Raw genomic sequence first — 27,411 nt, forward strand, 5'->3', positions numbered from 1 at the left:
AAAGGCGGCCACATGCACACAAATACCATATCCATTATCAAATATCATCACATCCATTATCCTAAAGGAAATCAACCGTGAATATTCCTTGGAAGGACTGATGCTGAAGCTGAAGCTCTGATACTTTGGCCACCTAATGCGAAGAGCTGACTCATTTGAAAGGACCCTGATGCTGGGAAAGATTGAAGGCAGGAGGAGAAAAGGACGACAGAGGACGAGATGGTTGGATGGCATCACTGACTCGATGGACAAGAGTCTGAGAAAATTCTGGGGTTTAGGGAAGGACAGGGAAGCCTGGCGTGCTGCAGTTCATGGGGTCGCAAGGAGTCAGACGTGACTGAGTGAGTTAACAACAACAACATTATCAAATAGAAATACCTTTTTTCCTCCCCAAACTGTAACTGATTTTACTGCTCATTTCTACAATGGGTTTGCAGTTCAAGCTAAGTGGCCAAATAATAAGAAAGCTGACAGTTCCCCGGGGCTCTGTCCACATCTAACTGTTTAAAATCACTCCCGAGTCTGGAGACCAGAGAGAAGCTTCCTTCTTTCTGCCTCTGCCGCCTGTGTCATTGGAGCTGCCCTCAGACATGCCCAGAGGGTTCAGTCCTTTAATGGGAATCAGCCTAGGTTTTGATCCTAAAAATTTCACTCTTTCTGCTAGTTCTTAGTGCCACTCCTGCTTCTTCGTCAGTAGTTGCCGGTGGCAATAGCAGCAGAGGCTGGGAAATTAAGACAAAAATAGGAGTTAATGGTTTCTACACATAACTCTGTTTCCTTTTTTCTCCTCCTTGTTGGATGGTGGTCCTGGTTTAGTTGCTAAGTCGTGTCCGACTATTGCAACCCCATGGACTATAGCCCACCAGGCTCTTCTGTCCACGGGATTCTCCAGGCAAGAATACTGGAGTGGGTTGCCTTTTCCTTCTCCAGGGGATCTTCCTGACCCACGAATCAAACCCAGGTATCCTGCATTGCAGGCAGATTCTTTACCAGCTGAGTTACAAGGGAAGCCCTTGTTGGATACTATCAGCTAAAAAACTGCCTAGAACCAGAAGAAAGAACAAAACACAACGACCTTGAAGTCACTGGCTTTCTGTCTCCGACCCTGAGTTTTCTGTCAGGTCTCCAATCAGGTGATCCCACAGTGGGGCAAGAGGAAGTGTTCAGCACCACGTTAGTGCTCCGCTTAGCTGTTGGTGGGCAGGGACCTGGGGTCAGGATTCCAGGTCAAAGCTCTCTCGTTGGATCTCAGCATGCATCTTGGCCACTGGGAATTATCAAAGATGAAGGCTCTTGTTGAACTCTCTCTCCACATGCTCTGCCATAAACAAGCTGGGAGCCCCTGGCTCGGTCACTTACCCTCCCTGGAGCCAAGTTCCCATGTCAGGAAACTGAGAGGTTTGCACTGTCTGATCTCTAAGTGTCTTCCACCGCTAGCATGTCGTGATTCTGTGTTTGTGGTTTTAGATGTACTTGACCCAAAGACATACAGCTACATTTCATGGGAAGAGATGGGGAAAGGAAAAGAGCTTGGAGCATCTTCTGAGGACATAATTACTGAGAGTGATCCAGTGTAATCCATTCTGGAATTTGCTCTGGAACCACCCAGATCTCCTGGCTCCAGCTCTTAATGGCAAACCACACAATAATTCTGATTCTATTTTCTCCTTGGTACAAAACACAAAGATATCACCACATACAGGGTGCTGGAAGAATCGGGAGGAAATGAATATAAAGTGCTTGTTCACAGCCTGCATAGGGGCTTCACTGACGGCTCAGCAGTAAAGAATCCACCTGCTAATGCAGGAGATGCAGTTTCGATCCTTGGGTTGAGAAGACTGCAGGAGCAGGAAATGGCTACCCGCTCCAGTATTCTTGCCTAGAAAATCTCAGGGACAGAGGAGCCTGGTGGGCTACGGTCCATGGGGTCGCAACTACACGACTGAGCTTTTAAACCACCAGCATCACTGCATACTGGGCCCTTTCACTTTCTTGTCTCTTCCAAGCCTGAAACAGCAAAGGCAAGGGCCTGTCTGAGCCCCTGGGGCCCTCTTATGGGGAATGATACTCATTTGAACCCCCCACCGAGTGTCTTATCTTTGGAGAAACAACATGCTAGATACAGTCCTTGCTCGTCCTTCTTGGTAAGGGAAGGCCCTGGTTTGTAAACATCTTACAGGAGAGGGTGGCCTTTACATATCTCTGGCACACAGGATTGCGTTCCCAAAGAACACGTGTCCACTGTCATTTGGATAAAGCTCCATCATCATCTTTATTTCTTTTGTTGTCTCTGCCCTTGGAGTGTCCCTAAATAGGATGGCGTCTGCCTTACCTTTTCTTCTTGGTCTCTCAGAGTCACGTCTGCAGCTCTAAGAACCTGAACTGACATCGTGAACGTCCACCGTGACTACAGTGCTCTGCCTGCCATGCTGACAAGCCAGGTGGGTTTCTGGCCCGGACTCAGAGGTCCTTGGGGCTTCCCAGGTGGCGCTAGTGGTAAAGAACTTGCCTGCCAATGCAGGAGACACAAGAGATGCAGGTTCGATCCCTGTAGTGGGAAGATCCCCTGCAGGAGGAAATGGCAATCCACTCCAGTATTCTTGCCTGGAGAATCCTGTGGACAAAGGAGCCTGGTGGGTTATAGTCCATAGAGGCTCAAAGAGTGGGACAAGACTGAAATGACTTAGCACGCAGAGGGCCTTGAGTAGCATGTTCTCCTGATTGTTTCTACCCAGGTGTATTCAAAACACTTGCTTTTGTAATAAACTTGCTCTTAATTAATTGTTTAAAGTCCCTGTATCCCTATAGGAGATATGGGGACTCTTTGCCTCATATGGTTGGGAATAAGACAATTATCTAGCAAGTACTTTCCTTCTACAACTAATTATAGTCACTATATATAGTTACAAAAAGGATTTCTACCCCCCAAATCTGACATAATTTGTTTTTGAACTAATTCCACAGAAGCTCAGCAACCTCCTGTAAGAATAATTATATATTTAAATTTGAAAACAATTTTTACTCTATCAGCCCTTTCGATCCTCTAAATAGCTCCATTGTTTCTCCTAGGTGAGTATGTGCGATTTAGGGTTGGGGGGAAGATGCGTAATTATATGCTACTTTTTATCTTAGCTAACCATCCGTCCTCAGTCACACTTTCAGTTTCATTTAGATTTAAGGTTTCCATTTGAATGTGTTTGAATAAGACACCAAAATCTGAGGGCATCAGCATTTTATAGTGCTATATGGGAAATGCAGCAGATTCTGGAATTCACTGATTTTTCTTAGCATTTTGATTATATGGGTCTATGAGTTCAGATGAATCAAAGTAAAAATGAAACTCAGCAGGCATGATGAAATCAACTGAAGCCGCCGAAACGGTTGGTCAGAGCCCACAAAAATTGTTTCATTCTCTGAGACTGGGGGGATAGGACCAGACCTAATTCAAGAGACAGCTTCTGTCATCATTCAAGTCCTCAAATAGAGAAAGACATTCCTCAGTAGCAGATTTGGTTTTTTAAGCTGTAGCTTGGCACAGACTTCAGTAAATGACACAGAGTTAATCTCTACAAACAAGAGGATATATGCACGATGTCACTTTTCAAGTTATACAAACTAGAATGTAATTCCCCCAACTTTCGCGCAGTATTGGTAACTGGATGAGGGTGGGGAGAGACCCAGATGACATATATTTTAAACAATTTAATTTCTGCTGTAGACTTAGAGATGCAAATAGAGACAAGGAAACAAGGCTGACCTTGTGCAGAGGAAGCAAAGTATATTCTTGGCTCTGTCTTTCCTCTGGGAGCCTCACGAGGGGGCACAGAAGTTTCTTGCTTAAATGACACTTTCAAAGAAATATTTTGTTCATTTGTAAAACATAAAGGCTAATATTTTCCTTACCCAGCTCACAGGGGGCTGTATCCAAGGAAACCACACATGTGTAAAACCTGGGAAATGCTATGATGTGGGCATTTTACTGTGTCCATGTTAGAACATTCTGAAAAAGAAGGTGGGCATCAAAACTGCTAACTGCTATCTGGCAGGTAGGAGGTATGGAATATTGCCAGTTGCCTGCAAAAACCAAAGATTGCTCTCTCTCTCGGACACAAAAATATTCCATGTAATTGCAATTAAAGATTCACTGTGCTTTTGTTTGCATGAAATATCAGGTAAAATATGGATTAAGAAGTACTGATAAAGCTGCAGTCCTACAAGAAGCTGGAGGCCATACAGTGTCAGTGAACAGGACAGCTCTTTGTCTATCAAACGTCCTAAGAATGTTTCTAAGAGCAACAGCCTTGGGAGAAAAATGCAAATGAACACTGACTACCAGACTTCTCCTATTTTCCCTTTTAAAATATAAAGTCTTCCTGAAACATATCACTTCTTTCTTGAGCATCAGCTGCAGTACTTTTACATCACAAATCTATTAAATTATCAAACATTGTGTGTTTTCCAAAACTTTTGTATGTGCTTTTCACAAAACATTACTTGAACTTTTTTTTTTTTTTTAATTCACAGAACACCTAGTAAAGTGCTAGACAAATAGCAGACACCTAATAAATTCTTCCTGAGGACTGATTTAGTATGAGAAAACATGATAATATTAGCTACAAACTGTTAATATACTCCCACATATACTATTTAATGTAGCCGGAATCTTTTCTTTAAGAATGGTAACTAAAATCTGCAGAAGTTGGATTTCATAACTATATTGAGTTAATCCATTATTTAAAGGGAACCCCTATCTAATTCAAAGCTAACTTCATAATTAGAATTGATAAATGAGAAATATTTTACCTTTATATATGAATGAGTAATTATGACAGAAAGAAACTGATTTTCATTGGCCAGCACATGAGAACCTGCCTATTTTGAGCATGACACTATAAACCATCTCCCAAAATATGTTTAAAAATGCACCTACATTATTATCTTCTGTCAATATCTTTTACTTAAGCAGTCAAAACTAATTTCTTATCATACAGTTCTGTTAAACTTGACTAGACAAAAGAAGGATTATTGTCTAGTAAATGCATGATAAAGTTCTTTTGACCAACTTAATTTTAAGGACAGTGCATTCATTTTCTGTATGTAAGAAGAGAAAAATCAGAACAGGCTCCATCTCTCCTTTGTATCTGGAACATCTTGTGGTTTAATTGCCGACAGCCTCAATGTAGTAAGCAGTAAGCAGCTGAGTATGCATCGTTACATTCCTTAGGACACCTCCTTGAGTGGATGCAATAACTTATTACATCGAATAGGTCTAATTCTCCCTTGATTTATGGAAGCGGTAATAACAGTCCATCTCACAGAATGCTTCGCTAGGAGGAATCCAGATCCGGGCACTAAAATCTTTATGGCCTCCTCAGGAGAAGTTGGGATGTGGGTGGTATTCTCAGCACCACAGCTGAGAAAAACAGGGGGATCTGCCTGAGGCCTCAGGCAAGTCAGTTACCCAGGGAACAGAATCCAGGTCTCCTGATGCCCTGAACACAATCACAAAAGCACAGAACTCCCGGAAGAGTTGCCCAAATCACGTGTACAGACAAAAGAGGGGAAATGAGACCCAGGATGCTCATCACAGAATCCCCATAGCAACCTGGCACTGTCTCCCTCTGACGGCACATAAAGTACACTGGAGGGTATTGCAAAGCATAAAATCCTAAAGGTACCCTTAATTAGGTGGGATCATTGCTCTCACTCCCTGACTTCCTGCAGCCCCAAATTCCTCTCTGTGGTGCCGAAACTTGAAAGCAAGATGTAGTTACAGAAACACTCTTTGGCTTACAAGGGACCATCAAGCTCTGATGATGATGAAACTTGATAGCAATAATGTCAAACTTTATATGACCATAATCTGAGTTTACAATGATACATTAAGCCATAATGTGACTATTTATATCACCATAAACTGAGTTTATGGTGATATAAATAGTCATGCTAATGGCATTAACAGCAGCTCTCAGTGGAATCACAGCTGTCGAGTGCTGCTTATGCCATTAGCATTGCTACTCATATCACCATCAACTTAGGTAGTCACAGTCGTTACCTACAAATATACAAGAAAGATGAATGTCCACACTTTATGCCCAGATCTAGTCTCCTATACTGGAGACGTTATAGCTGTCACCCTCCTCTATGTATTAAGGTCTACCTAGCCCTCTATCTCAGAGAAGGCAATGGCAACCCACTCCAGTACTCTTGCCTGGAAAATCCCATGGACAGAGGAGCCTGGTGGGCTGCAGTTCATGGGGTCGTGAAGAGTCGGACACGACTGAGCGACTTCACTTTCACTTTTCACTTTCATGTATTGGAGAAGGAAATGGTAACCCACTCCAGTGTTCTTGCCTGGAGAATCCCAGGGACGGCGGAGCCTGGTGGGCTGCCATCTATGGGGTCGCACAGAGTCGGACACGACTGAAGCGATTTAGCAGCAGCAGCAGCAGCCCTCTCTTTGGCTCTGTTTATACCAAAGAGCAATCTGTTTTTCTGCCAACCTCTGATTTGCCCGGAAACACTGTTTAAAACTGATAAGAAGGTGCAAGCCACCACTGTAGGCACACTTACGGTCTCCTTGGCAGCGCAGGGGACCCACACTCAGTTTGGCTTCTGAGCCTTGCCGGTCGGTATCTCCAACAACCACCTGGCTGACCGGCAGGTGATCTTTGTAGGATAAGAAACCAGCATCCTTTCTCCTGAATCACAAGGAAAGACAAACACATGAGGAGGCTATGTTAGAAGCACATCTTTTCTGATTACTGTTTAAGTTGTCCGACAAATGACCACATTCCGATGACTGCTCAGAGGTTCACTAAGTGGAACCACAGTTAAAGAGTTGCTCCTCTCTTCCACTTGGTGGTTTTGCAACTCATGGCTCAGAAGCAACTGTGACCTCTTTGCTTTCTGGAAAACAGAACTGACGCCCTGCTTTCCGGAGTCACAACCAGTATGCAGCATACTGTTTCAGGTTGAGTGTAGACTACCACGTTGCTTGAAGCACTCACATCAAACACCTGAGCATGAGTGCAGAGTTTGCTGCTGTTATGGAATCAAACGTTCAACAAAGTCAATGTGATCTCTTGCATAAAATGAGAAACAAAGCCCTATTAAAAAAAATACCCTTGTCTCCTTAATTGCTTTTCTTTCCCGCTGTGCCTCAGCTAAATAAGAGGCACTTTTTGTTCCTTCATCTCTTCTTGTTTATTTTAACAACCAAAAGACTTTCTGTGAATTTTCCAACACAGAGCAGGTGCTCACTAAGTGTCTATTTCCATCTATAATGAGGAGTGGAGTTTAGATGCAAGCCCAACTTGGCTTTTTTCTTGGATTTCTCCTCCTGTTTATACTTATCTTATTTCAGGTCTCCTAATTCAACCCTGTACACACCCTAAATAGAGGGAGAGGGCAAGGTTAGTTGTAAAGCACTGATTCTAGGATGAAGCACAGAATGCAGGAGATGTTCTTGGGGATGGAGCCAAGGTGAGTGATGCTGCAGGACAGATTTTACCTTGATAGGAAATGCCTGGCCCTCATCCTCTTTTTGTACTGCTGTGGCTGAGAGATCCCCTGACTTGGGGCTGGATGGCTGGGAGGCACACAACAGGATCAAGTCACTCCATAAATTTACCTTTTTGCATGATTTTGTGCACTGTTCGGCCTAAACGTAAATGAGAATTTTGAAACTGTATGTACAACTGATCACAGGAAAGACAGCTGGTTTTGGATGATGGAAGAACGAGAGAGAGAGTTCAGTAGTCAGGTGAAAGATGTGCCAGTTGCATCTCTTGCTGACAGTTGAGGAGAACCAAACTTGGAAACCTGCCTCCAAAATGCTGTGCTGTTAGGAGCAGTTAATTGCTCCTCTGACTTTCTAGAACACCACTGAACACACACTCCTTCATGTGTCAGGACCCACAGAAACCCAGGAAGGAGTCACAGAAATTTTGCCACTGGACCCCAAAGAAGTATATTTTCCACTGCTTTGGTTATGTCAGTCTTTCCAAGATAAAGTTAATCTTTTTTAAAAAAAATCAAATGAGAACAAGATCATGCAGAAAAGCACTGTGGCTTTTACTGACATTGCAGCTACTGATGATCCAGCCTCAAATAATTTGTAAGCCTACCTCCTGGTGACTCAGACAGTAAAGAATCTGCCTGCAATGCAGGAGACCCGGGTCCAATTCCTGCGTCAGGAAGATGCCCTGGAGAAGGGAATGCTTACCTACTCCAGCATTCTTGCCCGGAGAATTCCATGGACAGAGGTGCCTGGTGGGGTACAGTCCATCACAAAGAGTTGGACACGACACAGTGACTAATACCTTCACTCCTCGTATTAGAACTTCTATCAGTTAATATTATGTCAGAGAGGGAAGAAAGTCTTTGCTATTAAATTTTCATATTTAGTATTTCTTAAAGGGACAATAAAAGCAAACATCCTTGTAATTTGACAGTCTACTGGAATAATGTACGTGACTGTGGAATTTCAGGCTGAGATTTTCTACAAGGTCATTATCATCTAAGTAAGGGATCTGCAAGCTAAGACCTGAGAAAAATTCATCTTGCTGCTTTTTCTGGGATGGACCATAAGCTATTTAAAATTTGTTTTAAACAGCTGAAAAGAAATCCAAAGCAGAACAATATTTTATGCCATATGAAAGTTACATAAAAATCAAAGTCAGTCAAGTCAGTGTCTGTACGTAAAGTTTTACTGAAATCAGACTTTTAATTTTTGAAAGTTTTTCCAAACTTTTAAATTAAAAAAAAAGTCTTTTTAATTTTAATTTTTCTTTCTTTTTCACATATCGTCTATGGTGTTTCCAGGTTACATTGGCAGAGTTGAGTAGCTGTGTTAGAGACCATGTGGCCCTCAACGCCTAAAATATTATCTGGCCCTTTAAGAAAATCCTGTCAACTCTTACTCCAAATCATCAGTATCCATTTTCCTCTGGGAACTGATGGATCAAATATCCCACTGATAATCACGGTGGCCTAATGTGCAACTTATTCCACATTTGAGTGTAGGGAAGGGACATGAGACTATCCTTGAGGTGGGAAAAGAAAAAAATATTTAAGCTGACGTTTATTCACTCTAGCAGTGAGAAATAATTAGAATTTATTAATGACCAATGTTTTGATTGAGTTTGCACTACACGACCATCACATGTCAGGATGCTCAACATCTTTACCTGATACTTGGTATTGTCAGTTCATTTATGATGAATGAGAAAGTTACTACTTTAGAACAAATCTTGTGCTAATATAAGAGTAGTTTGCAAACAAATGTTTGGAAATATTCCAATCATTATGTAATTTTATTGCCAAAATTGATATGTGCATAATCTCATAAGAATTTACATATCTATATACTTCTACAACTTGGAAACATAGTTTTAAAATATATGTAGTAAATTGGTAAATGTAGAGTTTCAATGGATTTTGGACTTATTTTATAATACTGAAATGGGTCATTAATCAATTACTTTGCAAATAAAACTGACTCAGAGATGATAGAAATTTACTACATTTTATCAAAAACCTTTGCATTTCTGGTCAATAAAGCTGAAAAATTAACATCATGATTCATTTGGAAATATACTTTTATCTAGTTTGTTATATGTGAGGTAATATTTTTCAACTGTGATAGCCAATAAAGTCAAGTGTCAAAATGAATGAAAAACAACAGAGAGGCATATCTTCAAATGAGTAACTCAAGACTATATAAAATAATATGTATTTAATCACATCACAGTTATAAAGCCAATTAAAGGAAAAAACTATTAATTCCTATTACTATTTAGAAAAAATGTTAATGTCAACTTTATATCATTTAAGTTTTTAAATTTTGTTTATATTGAACATAAAATGTTAATTCACTGAACCTATGCCTTATTTTTATACTTATTTATAAATATGTATTAAAAATTTTTGAAAAATAGGAAAAGGACAAAAAATAGGAACACTGTTCTAATTCATAGAAAATAACAACAATAGGGTTTCTACCACGGAGCACCTGTGTAGACCACACTGTTTCTTGTAGACAACATCTAATCTGAAATCAATTCTTCCATAGAGGCATCATTATCCCCATTTAACTGATGAGAATCAGATAATTTTTCTTGACCAAGGTCACCAGCTCAATAACCACAGAGTCTGGATTCAGTTCTAGATTATCTGGATCCTGATCAAGAATTTTCCAAGGGTCAGGGGATGGAGAGGAAAAGCAAAACAGAAGAGAACCAAAAAGCAACTATGTTAATTAAAAACCCTTTTTATTTTCATTTACAGGTGAAGTGAAAATGTACTTTTCAAGATAAACTTAGCTATCTTGAAATGTTGAGAAAATTATTTATAATTAGTAAATTCGAAGGTATCTGTAATGTTATACTCACAAACATCCCCTGCACCATCAACATACTTAGTAAAAGTGATCTAGAACTACCCCAGGCCCCAAACTAATCATGATCTTTAGTGGTACATAGAAGCTTATAAAAGGTTACAATTCAGCTAATACACAAATCCCCCTTAGCCTCAGGGATATGTTCCAAGACCCCCAATGGATGGCTGAAATCATGGATAGTACTGAACCCTATATGTACTATGCTTTTCCCTATGTTGTTCAGTTGCTAAGTCACATTTGACTCTTTGAAACCCCATGGACTGTGACACGCCAGGCTTCCCTGTCCTACTAACTCCCGGAGTTTGCTCGAATTCATGTCCATTGAGTCAGTGATGCCATCCAACCACCTTACCCTCTACCACCTTCTTCTACTTTTGCCTTCAATCTTTCCCAGCATCAGATCTTTTCCAATGAGTCGGCTCTTTGCATCACAAGGCCAAAGTATTGGAGCTTCAACTTCAGCATCAGTCCTTCCAGTGAAAGGTTAATTCAGGGTTAATTTCCTTTAGGATTGACTGGTTTGATCTCCTTGCAGTCCAAGGAACTCTCAGGAGTCTTCTCAGTTCAGTTCAGTCACTCAGTCATGTCCAACTCGTTCCAACCCCATGGACTGCAGCACACCAGGCCTCCCTGTCCATCACCAACTCCCAGAATTTACCCAAACTCATGTCCATTGAGTCGGTGATGCCATCCAAACATTTCATCATCTGTCATTCCCCTTCTCCTCCTGCTCTCAATCTTTCCCAGCATCAGGGGCTTTTCCAGTGAGTCAGTTCTCCACATCAGGTGGCCAAAGGATGTGGCCAAAGGAGTTTCAGCTTTAGCATCAGTCCTTCCAATGAATATGCAGGACTGATTTCCTTTAGGATGGACTGGTTGGATTTCCTTGCAGTCCAAGGGACTCTCAAGAGTCTTCTCCAATACCACACTTCAAAAGCATCAATTCTTTGGTGCTCAGCTTTCTTTATAGTCTACCTCTCACATCCATACATGACTACTGGAAAAACCATAGTTTTGAAGTCTTCTCCAGCATCACAATTCAAAAGCTTTTTACCTATACCTACTCTATATATCTGTGATAAAGCTTAATTTATAAATGAGGCACAAAACAGGATTAACAAATAATGATAACATAAGACAGTTATAACAATATAGCATTATAAAGATGTGAATGTGGCCTCACACACACACACACACACACAATATCTTAATGCCTTTTCCATCTGAACTAAGCACTGTGATATAACTTTTGCCATCTGAGGTGTGATAGCAAAACTACCATGCATTTCTACTTCCTTCTTCACAATTTCATGGAGAGAAGATTCATTCTTACCATAAACCTTAGCAACCTCACCATATGGTTTTGTTTCCTTATTAAATCACTGCCTTTTCACTTAATGGCAGTACTTAATGGTTTCTCTTTGGCATATCTGAATTGCCAGCGTTGCTACTCTTGTGCTTTGGGGTCATTATTAAGTAAAATGAACAAAAGAATTGCAATACCATGACAGTCCATCTGATAACCCAGAAGGCTAATAAGTGACCATCTTAGTGGAACATGCTGGACAAAGGGTTGATTCCCTTTCTAAGTGGATGGAGAAGGATGTCATCAGATTTCATCACACTGCTCAAAACACTGCAATTTAAAACAACTGAATTGTTGATTTCCAAAATTTTCCACTTAATACTTTCAGATCACTGTTGACTGAGGTTAACTGATACTACATAAAGCAAAACCCTGGATGGGGGACTACTGTGGAGATAACCCTCAGATACTCCTCAAACCAAGAAAATAGGACAGGATAATCAGCTGAGAAAAAAAAATATCTATATAAAGTTACCTGCTCAATCATTTTTGATAAGGGATATAAATAGGGCTCCAGAGATTTTAAAGTCACAAACAGCTGTGTTTCAAATTCACAAAACAGTCGACTCCACTGGAAACAAATTGGTTATAGAAACAAATTCATGGGTGGCAATAAAGTGGCTTGACTAGCACCAAGCATCTGATGTGATCCTGCAGCATAACCCACTTTCAAAAACTGATGTATAAGTGGATAGAAAATAAACTAAGACCTCAAAAGTCTCCCTTCCAAACACCTATAAGACTTCTGTCTTAGCACCAGCGTGAAAATTATTTAGCAAGCAAAACAAGACTTCATTGAAAGTTATGATCTTTAACGATCGAGGTCAATCTAATTTAGAGAGATATTCAGTAACTATTTATCATGTTAGCATAATCTAATTACATCTGTTGCTGGGCTGGTACATTAAAAAAATTCTATCATCCATTTCCAATAAGCCCTGAACTCAGACTCTCCTGTAATCTTTTTATTAGTGCTGTTATTAAAATAAAACTTGATTCTACAGAATTTGCTTCTCTAACCTGGCATGATGGCCCTTTTACTTCATTACTATTTTCCTGAGGAATTCTGTCTTACTCAGCTGCTCTCCCCTTGCCTTCTTTTCTTTTCCTGCTGAGAAAGCAAACAAGCCTCTAGGCAGATTGGTCTTGCCCTCGGCTCAGTAAAAAACAAAAACAAAAAACCCTGAAGGAAAATAAACAGTCTAAGCTTCTGCAACTATGAGCTAGCTTTTCTACCAGATGTTATAAAAGTTACCACACTATTGAGTATGTTCCGTAATTCTAGCAGAGCAGAATTTCTCCTACTTTCTGAAGTTTTAGAAGTACTTGTATTAAACACATAGAATTACAGTCAGTGAACTTTCATGTATTCCCATCACAGAATCACCTAAGGTAGAAATTTCTGGAAGAATCCAGGAAGTCAAAGATTTAGCTACAGAGGATGTCACAGAAAGAGACATAGAAATGGGGAATAAACACATGAGAAGATACTTAATATTAGTCATTTAGTTCAGTTCAGTTCAGTTCAGTCGCTCAGTCGTGTCCAACTCTTTGTGACTCCATGAACCGCAGCACACCAGGCCTCCCTGTCCATCACAAACTCCCAGAGTTTACGCAAACCTATGTCCATCGAGTCGGTGATGCCATCCAACCATCTCATCCTCTGTCATCCCCTTCTCCTCCTGCCGCCAATCCTTCCCAGCATCAGGGTCTTTTCCAATGAGTCAACTCTTCGCATCAGGTGGCCAAAGTACTGGAGTTTCAGCTTCAGCATCAGTCCTTCCAATGAACACCCAAGGACCGATCTCCTTTAGGATGGACGGGTTGGATCTCCTTGCAGTCCAAGGGACTCTCAAGAGTCTTCCCCAACACCATAGTTCAAAAGCATCAATTCTTTGGCACTCAGCTTCCTTCACAGTCCAACTCTCACATCCATACATGACTACAGGAAAAACCATAGCCTTGATTAGACGGACCTTTGTTGGCAAAGTAATGTCTCTGCTTTTTAATATGCTGTCTAGGTTGGTCATAACTTTCCTTCCAAGGAGTAAGCGTCTTTTAATTTCATGGCTGCAATCACCATCTGCAGTGATTTTGGAGTTGCAAAAAAATAAAGTCTGACACTGTTTGCACTGTTTGCCCATCTATTTCCCATGAAGTGATGGAACCGGATGTCATGATCTTAGTTTTCTGAATGTTGAGCTTTAAGCCAACTTTTTCACTCTCCTCTTTCACTTTCATCAAGAGGCTTTTTAGTTCCTCTTCACTTTCTTCCATAAGGGTGGTGTCATCTGCATATCTGAGGTTACTGATATTTCTCCCGGCAATCTTGATTCCAGCTTGTGCTTCCTCCAGCCCAGCGTTTCTCATGATGTACTCTGCATATAAGTTAAATAAGCAGGGTGACAATATATAGCCTTGACGTACTACTTTTCCTATTTGGAACCAGTCTGTTGGTCCCTTTCCAGTTCTAACTGTTGCTTCCTGACCTGCATACAGGTTTCTCAGGAGGCAGGTCAGGTGGTCTGGTATTCCCATCTCTTTCAGAATCTTCCACAGTTTATTGTGATCCACACAGTCAAAGGCTTTGGCATAGTCAATAAAGCAGAAATAGATGTTTTTCTGTAACTCTCTTGCTTTTTCGATGATCCAGCGGATATTGGCAATTTGATCCCTGGTTCCTCTGCCTTTTCTAAAAGCAGCTTGAAACATCTGAAAGTTCACAGTTCATGCATTGCTGAAGCCTGGCTTGGAGAATTTTGAGCATTACTTTACTAGCATGTGAGATGTGTGCAATTGTGCAGTAGTTTGAGCATTCTTTAGGATTGCCTTTCTTTGGGATTAGAATGAAAACTGACCTTTTCCAGTCCTGTGGCCACTGCTGAGTTTTCCAAATTGGCTGGCATATTGAGTGCAGCACTTTCACAGCATCATCTTTTAGGATTTGAAATAGCTCAACTGGAATTCCATCACCTCCACTAGCTTTGCTCCTAGTGATGCTTTCTAGAAGCCACTTGACTTCACATTCCAGGATGTCTGGCTCTAGGTCAGTGATCACACCTTTGTTATTATCTTGGTTGTGAAGATCTTTTTTGTACAGTTCTTCTGTGTATTCCTGCCACCTCTTCTTAATATCTTCTGCTTCTGTTAGGTCCATACCATTTCTGTCCTTTATCGAACCCATCTTTGCCTGAAATGTTCCCTTGATATCCCTAATTTTCTTGAAGAGCTCTCTAGTCTTTCCCATTCTGTTGTTTTCCTCTATTTCTTTGCATTGATTGCTGAGGAAGGCTTTCTTATCTCTCCTTGCTATTCTTTGGAACTCTGCATTCAAATGGGAAATCTTTCCTTTTATCCTTTGCTTTTCACTTCTCTTCTTTTCACAGCTATATGTAATGCCTCCTCAGACAACTATTTTGCCTTTTTGCATTATTAGTCATTAGAGACATGAAATTAAAAGTCTCCTGAGATGCCAGTTTACTCCCATCAGAATAGCTATAATAGAAAGGACAGGTAATAACAAGTGATGACAAGGATTGGATGAAACTAAAATCATCACACACCACTGATGGTATTGTAAAGTGGTGCAATCACTTTTGAAAGCCATTTAGTAGTTTCTAAAATGTTAAATAGAGGTTTACCATATGACCCCAAAATTCCATTCCTGGTATCTACCCAAAGAAAAGCACATGTTCACACAAAGACTTTTAGGCAGATGATTACAGAAGCTTCATTCACAATAGCCTCAAAATGGAGACAACCCAAATGTCCATCAACTAGCAAATGGATAAACAAAAGATAGTATATCTATACAATAGAACATTGTTCAGCAATAAAAAAAATAAAATGTGAACACACACAATACAAAATGAATAAACCTCAAACACATGATGCTAAGTGAGAGAAGTCAGACACAGAAGACCACATATGCCATAATTCTGTTCATATGAAATGTCCAGAAAAGACAAATATATAAAGATAGAAAGTAGATTAATGGGTGCCAGCGTCTGGGGATTCAGGTCAGTGGCAAATTCCCGGACTACCTTTAAAATAGGAACCATATCTCATTCATCAAAATCCAAACATCCATTGTTTTCCAGGACATGCCTAAAAGTAAAATTCTCTTCAACTGTCACCATTTGCAACTCAAATCTCCTGGAAATGCCAGTACTTTATAGCATCAAATCTTCACCTCAAGGACTGTTTCTAAACTTTCAGAGTATTTTATGCAATTTTTGGTTCAAGCAATATGTTCACGTCACCTATAAGTCTTTGCATCTTTCCTCTGGATCCCTTATATCTCCTAATAGCCATTCCCATGCTACTTTGGAAAAAGCTGTTGCTCTTGTGTAGTTGCTAAGTCATGTCCTACTCTTTGCAATCCCATGGACTCCAGTATGGAATGGATTGCCATTTCAGGAAAAGTATTTGTTATGGAAAAAGTGAAATCTACTTTTTAGATTCGCAGGTGAGATGGATGTGGCCAAGCTGGCAGAACAGGAAGACCCTGAACTCACCTCCTTCATGGGCACAGCAAAATAACAACTATTTCCAGACTGACCTGAAGACCAGAAGAAAAGATTTTTCATGACTACAGATATAAAAAGGAACCACAAGATGGGTAGAAGAAGTGGAAACAAGGTGGAGTCAAGACCTACATTCCTGGGTGGCAGTGGTGGTGGTCATGGTGGGTTAGTCACTAAGTTGTAGCCTACTCCTGAAACCCTATGGACTATAGCCCACCAGGTTCCTCTGTCCGGGTGATTTCCTAGGCAAGAATACTGGAGTTGGTTGTCACTTCCTTCTCCAGGGGATCTTCCTCACCGAGGGATTGAACTTGCATCTCTTGTGTTTCTTGCATTGGCAGGCAGATTCTTTACCACTGAGCCACCTGGTATTATGGACAATTTTAGTTAACATATTTGTTCTGAATCAGTGAGAATTTTTACTCTTTTTTGTTTTTGTTCCTGAACTCCATCTTTCTATATCTTCTCTTCCCAGGGATGCAACCCACTGCCTTTCCTTTAATAGGATATTAATGCTTTCATTCTTCCTCTGTCCTCACCCCTGTTAAAACCACTTTCAGAGAATAATGTGACAAACCATTTTTTTTTCCATTCATGTTTAATTAAAGTGATGCCTTCATGAGGCAAAAGACTGCTCTTGGAAATCAGATTTCTATGAATGATAGAGGCAGGACAGGGAACAAAGAGGAATATTCCAAGCATCTTTGAAACAACTACATGGAGATGATCACATGCTCTTAAAATGGCAGGCCTACCATCACATGGAGGAGGTTGGCCAGTCCCTTTATGTTCGTTTAGAAAAATCAGGATCTGAAGTCAGTGCCTTTGTTCACAGTGCATATGAGGGCTATCTCAGTGTGGCCGTCTCATTACAAGCTGAAATAAACAACACAGCTATCTGATACACAATAAAGTAGAACTTCAAAAATACTTCTAATGGTGTCCTCAGTCTCCACTGACTATGGTGTTTTCCTCAATGGATGTAAGGTAGTGTTTTCTACAAAGCAATTAGAGTAATTAAGAAAACAACCATCACAATTAGATCTTTAGAATCCCGGAATATGTCCCCTATGAAATGAAAGTAATTACAAATTCAATTACTCCTTTTCAGTGGGAATAGCTTAGGCCTTTTGTAAACGCATGACAATTATCTGTTCAGTTTAGAATCTCTTAGAAAGCCTTTGTAACCATTTCAGGATTCTATGCAAATTGCTCTCTTTTGATTTTCCTTCTGGAATGCAAGTTCCCTGAGGCCAGATATATTGTCTCCTGCAACTTTATAAACCAAATACTAGTGCACCTAAAAGAGGCTTATTCCATATGTTTCATGACTGAACAAATACATGAATAAACATAGAAGTCAACTAGGCCAATCCTATAATAGTCTTCAGTATGTGCTGACTATCAATGCTAAGAAGTGAGAAAGAGATCTTTCTTATAATTGGAGTTCCTTGAAAGCTCTTGTAACACTTTCATTATTTCTTTTCTGTAATTGAAGTTTTATTTTTTTCTTTAGAAAGTAGTATTCAATTAGCTGTTTCATATATAATTAATACAGTGGAAATAATTAAATCTTAAAGACAGGAGTCTGACTGCAACTCTGAGTCTATGTAAAAGTAAGTTACTAAATTTATCTGGGCCATTGTTTCTTTACATAGGTAAGTCACATATATTTTGGTTTTGAAGAGTATCAGAATATGCAGCTCTAAAATAGGCCTCTTTGGCATGGAGGGTATTTTGAGCTAAAGGTCACTGAGGTCAGTAGACTCAAGAAAAACTCCAAACACAGGGCACCAGTGTTGTTTTTGTAAAGAAACATTTCACTAGTAGAGATGTCTCTCTCCTGCACCTGGAGTAAAAGGGCTCCTGATGACTTTTTTCAGTGAAGAAGGTACTGACTTAACCTGACTTAAACCTGCAAAACAAATCCTACTAAACAACTCCTTTACCATGCTTTCCCTGCTCACTCTCTCATAACTTGCCTCCCCAGCCCAGAAGCCCCGAGCCCCTTGTCTTTCAGCTTAAGCTGCTTATGAGCCCAAGTTCTAACCATTGCTGGGGTTATTCATCACGGGGTGCTTCCATAGGCGCATGAACGATGCACATGTTAACAAACACGTGCTGTTCGCTCTTCTCTTGCTAGTTTTGAGGACCCCCAACTGAAGAGCCTAAGACGGGTGGAGGAAAATAGAGTTTTGCCTCCCCTGCAGCTCTTATTCTACTTGTGTTTGTTAATTTTGTTATTATAGAAAACAAATAGTAATCATCTGAATAAATTTGGCAAACAAACATGTGGCTTAAAACATAAAAGTTCGGTCTGTTTTTCAATGGCATGGGGTTATTGGTAGCTCTTTGAGGAGAGGACTTTGTGTTTTTATTTAGTTTCCCCAGAAACTATTAGTACTGCATCCAACATACGGTTTGGGAGACTAGTTATCACCCTTATTTTTCAGATGAGGTAACAGATTTGGAATAAAACTATGCCTGGTCTAAAGTATTCAGCTAACTAGTGGATGAACTAGGAAAAGAAGATCAATCTTCATCACTATAAAATTAAAGCAAATGCATGTGTACATTTCTCAAATCCTACTACAATAATTTCCATTTTTTTCTCATGAATTATATGAAAATCTATTATTTTATCAAAGGAAAATTGCTTCACTAATTTGAAGACTAGTTTGTAAACTATTACAGTTTACTTTGTCTTTTTTACACTCTTCTTTTCCCTAAGCAAGGGTTCCTTGAGTGTATGTGTGTCTATTTCTAAGATGTTTGGTGAATGACTACTTTTGGTTGTCTTTTTATTTTTTCAATTGCTATTTATTTATGATATATTTGTTTGCGGCAGTGCTGGGTCTTTGTTGCTGTGAGGTCTTTTCTCTGTTGCAGCGAGCGGGGACACCTCTCTAGCTGTGGTACCTGGTCTTTTCATTACAGCGGCTTCCCTTGTTGTGGAGCACAGGCTCTAGGCTCACGAGATTCAGTAGTTGCAACATGTGGGGCCAGTAGTTGTGGCACACAGGCTTAGCTGCTCTGAGGCATAAGGGATCTTCCTGGATTAAGGATCGAACCCATGTCCCCTGCATTGGCAGGTAGATTCTTTACCACTGAGCCACAAGGGAAGTCTTCCTTGTGTTTCTGGAAACTGTGCCTCATATATTACATGACTGGTAAGGATGGGGTACTTGATGTGTGGCATCCTTGATATGTCCATGTATTTTCATTTCCAGCAATTAATGGCCAACACTTGGCACCTCAAAAGGACTCAATGAGAAAATCTTCACTATTACTGGCTCTGTATATCTTTAAAAACTAAGGGTGAATACGTGAAATAGATCGCTCGTCCAGGCTCAGTGCACGAGACAGGGTGCTCAGGGCTGGTGCACTGGGATGACCCTGAGGGGTGGGAGGGGGGTTCAGGATAGGGGACACATGTACACCCATGGCTGATTCATGTCAATACATGGCAAAAACCACTACAATATTGTAAAGTAATTAGCCTCCAATCAAAATAAATACATACATTTTTAAAAAAAATTTTTTAAAATTGAGGGTGAATATTCTGGGCTCTTTCGGGGTCTCCTAGAGATTTGCTTCTAACCGACAGACAAATGCAGACAAATCCGATCACTTCTGACTCCCCTCTGCTTCGGCATGGCTGCTCTTCAGCTTTCTTCCTGGCGCAACGGCCTTTCCTCTCAAGGTAGCGTGTGGCTGGCTTCTTCCTACAGGTCCGACATTCAGTACCTGCATTCTCGTCTCACTGAACTCTGAAAGGGGGTGCTGACTACAGGCTGGCGTCCTGTCACCTTGAAGCGAGTCAGGGAGACTGCAGGCTGCTGTGAGCCTGTCCTGTCCTCTCCAGTTCCAGCAGTCATGGGTTGAGCTCTCTGATTCATTCTTGTGAAGCTGACCCTTCCCTCTCCCATAATGGTGGGGTGGTTAGAGGTAGAAAGAATATGCTAACAACTCTGCAAACAAATCTTTCCCATTGGTCTCTTCTCCAGGAATCTTTAGGTTTCTTGTATGTCACTTTAGGTAGATAATCAAGTCAGGGCTCTACTTTGCTTTAGAATGTGGGGGTACTTACCACTTAGTCAAGTTCATAGCCTTGGAGCCAGTACTGAAACTCCAAGACAACAGAAATAACCTAATTTATGACTGTTTTCCTGAACATGAAAAAATCCTAAACCTAGTCAGTTTCTGTAACACCAAATTTCCATATGATTTATTCTCTGTGTAAAGTATTCCTTCACTGTTCCCACAGATCTTCACAATCATGAAAGACAACAATCAAACTCTCTACCCTCTAAGTTTTTTTCCTAAATAGATTACTTACAAGAGTATTGGTTCTGATGAATTTGGCCTCAGAAGAAAGTTCAATACACTCTGAATTTTTATTTTGTGGAGTTGAACACTCTAAAAGGTAGCTTTTTTTCAATGCTAGAAGCACTCTTCTTTTAACTAAGGATCACTGCTTTTCCTTTCCATCACCATTTCCAAAGCCCCCTTCATGTAACACAAATCCATAAAAATGACTCTCATATTGATTATCACCACATTTTTTCTCTACAGACATCACATCATCTTTGACATGTTTTGTCATCCCACTTCATCTCAGCAGTGCATTTTGCTCCCCTAGTGCACAAAAAAACATTTGTTTGAAGGTGGAAGTGGTTTTCTTTATCCATTTCTGAAATCTGTAGGGCCCTTAAGATGGTCAATATTTGTTTTTATGTCATCAGTATCTTGAAGATGGTGTGAGGTGTAAACATGTGAAAAAGGCCTCAGCTATAGTAAGTAAAAGCACTTGTTAGGATGAGATGGTCCAAATAAAAACAAAGTTCTAAAACATCTCTCATTAGTACCTGGGACTAATGAGAGGCAGAAAGGACCCATGGAAAGAGGCTTAAGACAGCTATCAGTCTTAAGCATGAATGAAGAAGGATAACCCAAGGAAATGAAAAATAAATGATCTGAAATTTGGGAAAGAGGAAGACAAAATAATTATGAGTAATATAAGCCTGAAGAGATCTTCAAGGAGAAAAAGTCAATTATATTAAATGTTGCAAAGATGTCTAGTATATAAAAAATCATTGCTCTTGTTCAGTTGCTGTCACGTCCAACTCTTAGTGACCCCATGGACTGCAGCACACCAGGCTTCCCTGTCTTTCACCATCTCCCGGAACTTGCTTAAACTCATGTCCATTAGGTCGGTGATGCCATCAAACCATCTCTTCCTCTATCATCCTCTTCTCCTTCTGCCTTCTATCTTTCCCAGCATCAGGGTCTTTACTAATGAGTCGGCTCTTCATATCAGGTGACCAAACTATTGGAGCTTCAGCTTCAGCATCAGTCCTTCCAATGAATATTCAGGACTGACTTCCTTTAGAATTGACTCTCAAGAGTCTTCCCCAGCACCACAGTTCAAAATCATCAATTCTTTGGTGTTCAGCTTTCTTTATGGTCTGACTCTCACATCCATACATGACTGCTGGAAAAACCATAACTTTGACTATAGGGACCTTTGTCAGCAAAGTAATGTCTCTGCTCTTTAATGCACTATCTAGGTTGGTCATAGCTTTTCTTCCAAGAAGTAAGTATCCTTTAATATCATGGCTGCAGTCATCATCTGCAGTGATTTTGGAGAAATTAGGTATATCAATATGGTGATCATTGGTGGACAAATCTCAAAGACTTCCTTTAGAGTAATGAAGGTAATTTTTAGGGGCTGGTAATCAAATGGGAAATGAAAGGGCAGAGACCAGCCTTAAACTCCTATTCTGAAGTTGCAATGAGAAATGGAAGAAGCAATAGGATAGAAGCTGGGGAGTTTGCAACATTAAGGGATTTTGTTTATACACTGGGTGCTGAGTTAATTAGGTTTCATAACATATGTCTGTAATCAATTTGCCAACATTATTTTACAAACTCTTGGAAGCAAAACTCATGACTGGCCTATGTATACAAGCAGTGTGTAGATGGCATAAAACTCTGTCTGTGAATGGCCTGAAGTGGTACATAATTAGGACATTCTGACCATTGCTGGGTAACACTAATAACAAGAGCAGATTCCTCTTGCTTCTCATCTAGGGAACAAAGCGCACCTGATTGTTTTCTTCAAATAAAAATAAGTCAATTTTAGTATATGTGCTGCCGAAGCAAGCACATGATATAGGATGCTCGGGGCTGGTGCACTGGGATGACCCAGAGGGATGGGATGGGGAAGGAGTTGGGAGGGGGTTCAGGATGGGGAACACATGTACACCCATGGCGGATTCAAGTCAATGTATGGCAAAACCAATACAAGGTTGTAAAATGAAATAAATAAATAAATTTTTAAAAAAAAGACAAAAAAACCCCCACAAAACACCCAACTAATCAAGTGAGGAATCCCTGATCTTTCTGAAATATGATAGCCAACATATTTTGGGAAAAGATCCTTGGGCCTGCATCTTGGAGACAAGGACTGAACAAAGAGCTAACTAGATAATTTCACAGTGAGGTTGGAGTTTTGTGGTTAACTCTAGTCAATTGGAGCTTTGAAGTTTATTAGGTTTGGACAAAGACAGAAATTCAGTAACCCACTCAGGGACATTCTAAAACTTCAGTTAATTAGATTTTAATAAACAAGGTCATTTCTTTGGCAACCTAACTTCAGAATTTAGAGGCTGAATCATTTATGATGCAGTCCAACTGATACAAATTAAAAGGCATATAAATCGTCCCCTCAGAAAAAAGGCAATAAAAATCCATCACTGTTAACTGAGGGATAACAAATACTGTCAAAGGAAAGAGTGAGTGAGCTAAACTTGTAGGGCCATGCAAGTTCTGAACATTGCAAAACTCAATTTAGTGGCAGTTTTATGGAGAGAATAAAGCATACGAGTGTCTTGTTAGTGTAGATTTATTTTGCTCTAATGAGAAACCAGGAGGGGAAACAGCCACATTCTTCTAATAGGCAGAGTATCCAGTTTGCAACTAATTTGAAAATGGGGGAAAAAAGTGATGCAAACAAATCTGGGGAGGATTAGCTGTCTCATTTCCTTGATGTGCACATGATTTTGATGACCAACCTTTTGTTGTTCTTCAGTTGCTCAGTTGTGTCCAACTCTTTGCAACCCCATGGACTGCAGCACACCAGGCTTCCCTGTCCTTCACCATCTCCTGGAGCTCACTCAAACTTATGTCCATTGAATCAGTGATGCCATCCAACTATCCCATCTGCTGTCCCCTTCTCTTCCTGCCTTCTTTCCCAGCATCAGGGTCTTTTCCAATGAGTCAGCTCTTCGCATCAGGTAGCCAAAGTACTGGGGTTTCAGCTTCAACGTCAGTCCTTCCAATGAATATTCAGGACTGATCTCCTTTAGGATGGACTGGTTGGATCTCTTTGCAGTTCCAAGGGACTCTCAAGAGTCTTCTCCAACACCACAGTTCAAAAACATCCATTCTTCAGTGCTCAGCCTTCTTTATGGTCCAACTCTCACATCCATCCACGACTGCTAGAAAAACCATAGCTTTGACTATATGGACTTTTGTCAGCAGAGTAATGTCTCTGCTTCTTAATATGCTGTCTGGGTTGGCCATAGCTTTTCTTCCAAGGAGCAAGTGCCTTTTAATGTCATGCTGCAGTCACCATCTATAGTGATTTTGGAGCCCAAGAAAATAAAGAGCAAATCGTTTTCCTTTTTCAAATAAAGGGCAGAGGGACTGAGAACCCACAGGGAATTTGACATTGAAGGCCAGTGGGATTTGATTACATAACTTCCACAGGACTGGGGAAACAGAGACTCTTGGAGGACACAAACTAAACCTTGTGTACACCAGGACCCAGGAGAAAGGAGACGTGACCCCACAAGAGACTGAGCCAGACTTGCCTCGAGTGTTCAGGAGTCTCCAGCGGAGGTGTGGGTGGCCTGCCGCGGGGTCACAGGCACTGACTGCAGCAGTCCTGGGAGGCATGCAGGCTGACATACGTCCTTTTGGAAGAGGTCACCATTACCCCTACCATAGTTCGGCCTCAGGCCAAGCTACAGAGAGGGAACACAGCCCCACTCCATCAGCAGAAAATTGGATTAAAGATTTACTGAGCAGGCCTTGCCCACCAGAGCAAGACCCAGTTTTCCCCACAGCCAGTCCCTCCCATCAGGAAGCTTCCACAAGTCTCCCAATCTCATCCATCAGAGGGCAGACAGAATGAAAACCACAATCACAGAAAAGTAACCAAACTGATCACATGGATCACAGCCTTGTCTAACTCAATGAAACAACGAGCCATGCCTTTGTCAACTACAAATTGTCACTTGCGAAGAGCATTGCCAATGACTGAACAACAGGGGCGCTTGCCATTTGCCTCTGTGGAGATTGACCTATTGACCTTCAACACCCTTGAGGGAGTTCAGGGTGGAATGAGGCACTCTGGGCTCCAGGGAATCTGGTGGGACAGGTCTTTAGAGAGTTGGATGTTTCTAGAAACAGACTTTATGATCTCAGTCATCTCCTCATATCTAGAAAAGCACTAAACCCCTTCATAGTGACATCAGATCCTTGTGACCAGCAGAAAACCATTTGTAAAATTAGGGCTTAACGGTACTGAATTCTGCCTTCACCAAAACCTTACATATTGACCTTCCTCCCACTGGCTCTTTGCAGCAGTCTCTCCAAGCTATCTGAGGCGCTGTCTCCCAGCCTGCAGTCCTCATTTTGCCCCAAATAAAACTGAACGTGCAACTCTCAAGTTGTGCATCTTTTTAGTCGACACCTTGTAGGGCCACCCAAGGTGGCAAGTTCTGACACTCTGACATGGTGGTGAGTTCTGACAAAACACGGTCCGCTGGAGAAGGGAATGGCAAGTCACTTCAGCGTTTTTGTCTTGAGAACCCCAGGAACAGTATGCAAAGGCAAAAGATAAGACACTGAAAGACGAACTCCTCAGGTCGGTAGGTGCCCAAGATGCCACTGGAGAAGAATGGAGGAATAGCTCCAGAAAGAATGAAAAGGCTGAGCCAAAGTGGAAACAACACCCAGCTGTGGATGTGTCTGGCGGTGAAAGTAAAGTCCGATGCTGTAAAGAATCAAGGTAAGTTGGAAGTGGTAAACAGGAGGTGGCAAGAGTGAACATAGATGTTCTAGGAATCAGTGAACTGAAATGGACAGGAATAGGTGAATTTAATACAGATGACCTTTATATCTACTACTGTGGGCAAGAGTTCCTTAGGAGAAATGCAGTAGCCCTCATAGTCAACAAAAGAGTCCAAAATGCAGTACTTGGTTGCAGTCTCAAAAATGACAGAACTCATTTTGTTTCCAAGGCAAAGCATTCAGTATCACAGCAATTGAAGTCTGTGCTCCAACCACTAACGTCGAAGAAATTGAAATTGAACAGTTCTATGAAGACCTACAAGATCTTCTAGATCTAACACCAAAAGATGTCTTTTTCGCTATAGGGGACTAGAAGGCAAAAGTAGGAAGTGAAGAGATTCTAACCTTATTTAGAACTTACGTCAGTCTGCTTGACCTGCCATAACGAGCCATCATGGATTGTGTGACATTTTTTTATTTCCTCACAGTCCCGGAGGCTGGAAGTCCAAGTTCAAAGTGCCAGAAGTGCTGTCTGGTGAGGCCTCGCCCACTGTCTTGCAGAGAGTCATCTTCTGACTACGTCCCCTCATGGCCCTTCCTCTGTTGTGCCCAGAGAGCTGGCTTTGGGAGTCTTCCCTCTTCTCATAAGGATGCTCATTCCGTTGGACTAGGGCTCCACCATTATGACCCCAGTTAACCTTCATCGCCTTCTTGATGGCCTTATCTCCGGCTATAGTCTCACTGGGGGTTAGGGCATTAACATATGAAATTTGGGAAGAGATGTCATAATTCACAGTTACGTCTATACAGTTGCATACAACTTTCCATGCTGAGTTTTGGAAACATTAATTCTGGGAGATGATTATGTGTTTTCTGGAAAGAAAAAAGATTTGGTTTCCCAAGTGTGGGAAATACTGAATCTGCTCTCCATTTCACTCTTGATGTTCCCTACATTGAGTAAAACCTATTTAACTCTGTTTAACCCAGAATCCTGGAAGAGGGACTTTTTCCTCAGCACACATACCAATACTCTAAGAAACAATGTTCTGCCTTGTACTAGTCTGTGAGGCATGGTCTTTGACATTCTGTGGCTTCTCAAATACAGCTTAAACAGTAAATCATTTACAGAGCTTAACAGATAAGATCAAAAGACAGAAAAGTAGAGAGCACTAGTGTGTACTTAACAACTTAATTGTAGATGCTTTGTTCACCCCTGTGTGTACTTGTTCCCACCATACAAAGATAGTGTGTCTTAATCAATTAGTATAGAACAACTCTTGGGCTTCTGTAATAAAGCCTATTAAATTAGTATTCCTTCTATGGGAAAAAAATGAGAAGTTACTCAACCCAGATATCCATCAATAGAGGAAAGATAAACAAATTATGATACTTGGAAAAAAGCACAGTGGTGAAATAAAATGAACCATACTTACACACAAAAATATAATCAATATAAAAAAAAAATCACTGACAGGAAAAGTCAAACATAAAAGGGTTATGGTGGCCAAGAACAGGCAAAATAACCTAGGATAACAGAAGTCAGAATAATAACTACCCTTTTGGAGATTGTCGAGGCGGGGTCTAAGAAGCTGACCATGTTCTAGATCTTGATCCAGGAAATGATTTCATGAGTACACCAAGACATGAAATGATTGAGCTGTATATTTAATATTCGTACACTTCACTCTACAAAAATTATAGTTCAAGAGGGAAAAGCATCATGGTTCATTATTGCTTTCTAGGACAAGGTTGAAATTCCCAATCCTGGTCCCTTTGTTATATGAGCCTAAATTATCCTTCCAATACTCCATGCACTCTAGGGGGGCTCTGGACATATAGTATATAATGTAGCATCCACTCCCTGCTTCCTGGACATCTGAACCATTTATTACTCAGTGTTGCTGTTGACTTTTACACTTTCCTCTGTTTGCACAGGTTGTTCCCTTTTCCGAAACATCCTTCCTTTTCTTCCTGCTGTGGTAATTCCATTCATTCTTGACCAGTTTTTCATCTCTTCTGAGAAACCTTCCCTGATG

General features: G+C 40.8%; 1 protein-coding gene across 1 annotated transcript in view; it reads right to left on the reverse strand.

Moving 5' to 3' along the window:
• CNTNAP2 (contactin associated protein 2) overlaps positions 1-27,411 on the reverse strand; it is a 2,220,467-nt gene that overhangs the window by 404,590 nt on the left and 1,788,466 nt on the right. The window contains exon 16 of the mRNA XM_070460949.1: positions 6,574-6,701. Coding sequence (XP_070317050.1) covers positions 6,574-6,701 — 128 coding nt within the window. The remainder of the gene's footprint in view (positions 1-6,573; positions 6,702-27,411) is intronic.

This window comes from Odocoileus virginianus, chromosome 1, assembly GCF_023699985.2.
Source record: "Odocoileus virginianus isolate 20LAN1187 ecotype Illinois chromosome 1, Ovbor_1.2, whole genome shotgun sequence".
NCBI classification, from domain to species: domain Eukaryota; kingdom Metazoa; phylum Chordata; class Mammalia; order Artiodactyla; family Cervidae; genus Odocoileus; species Odocoileus virginianus.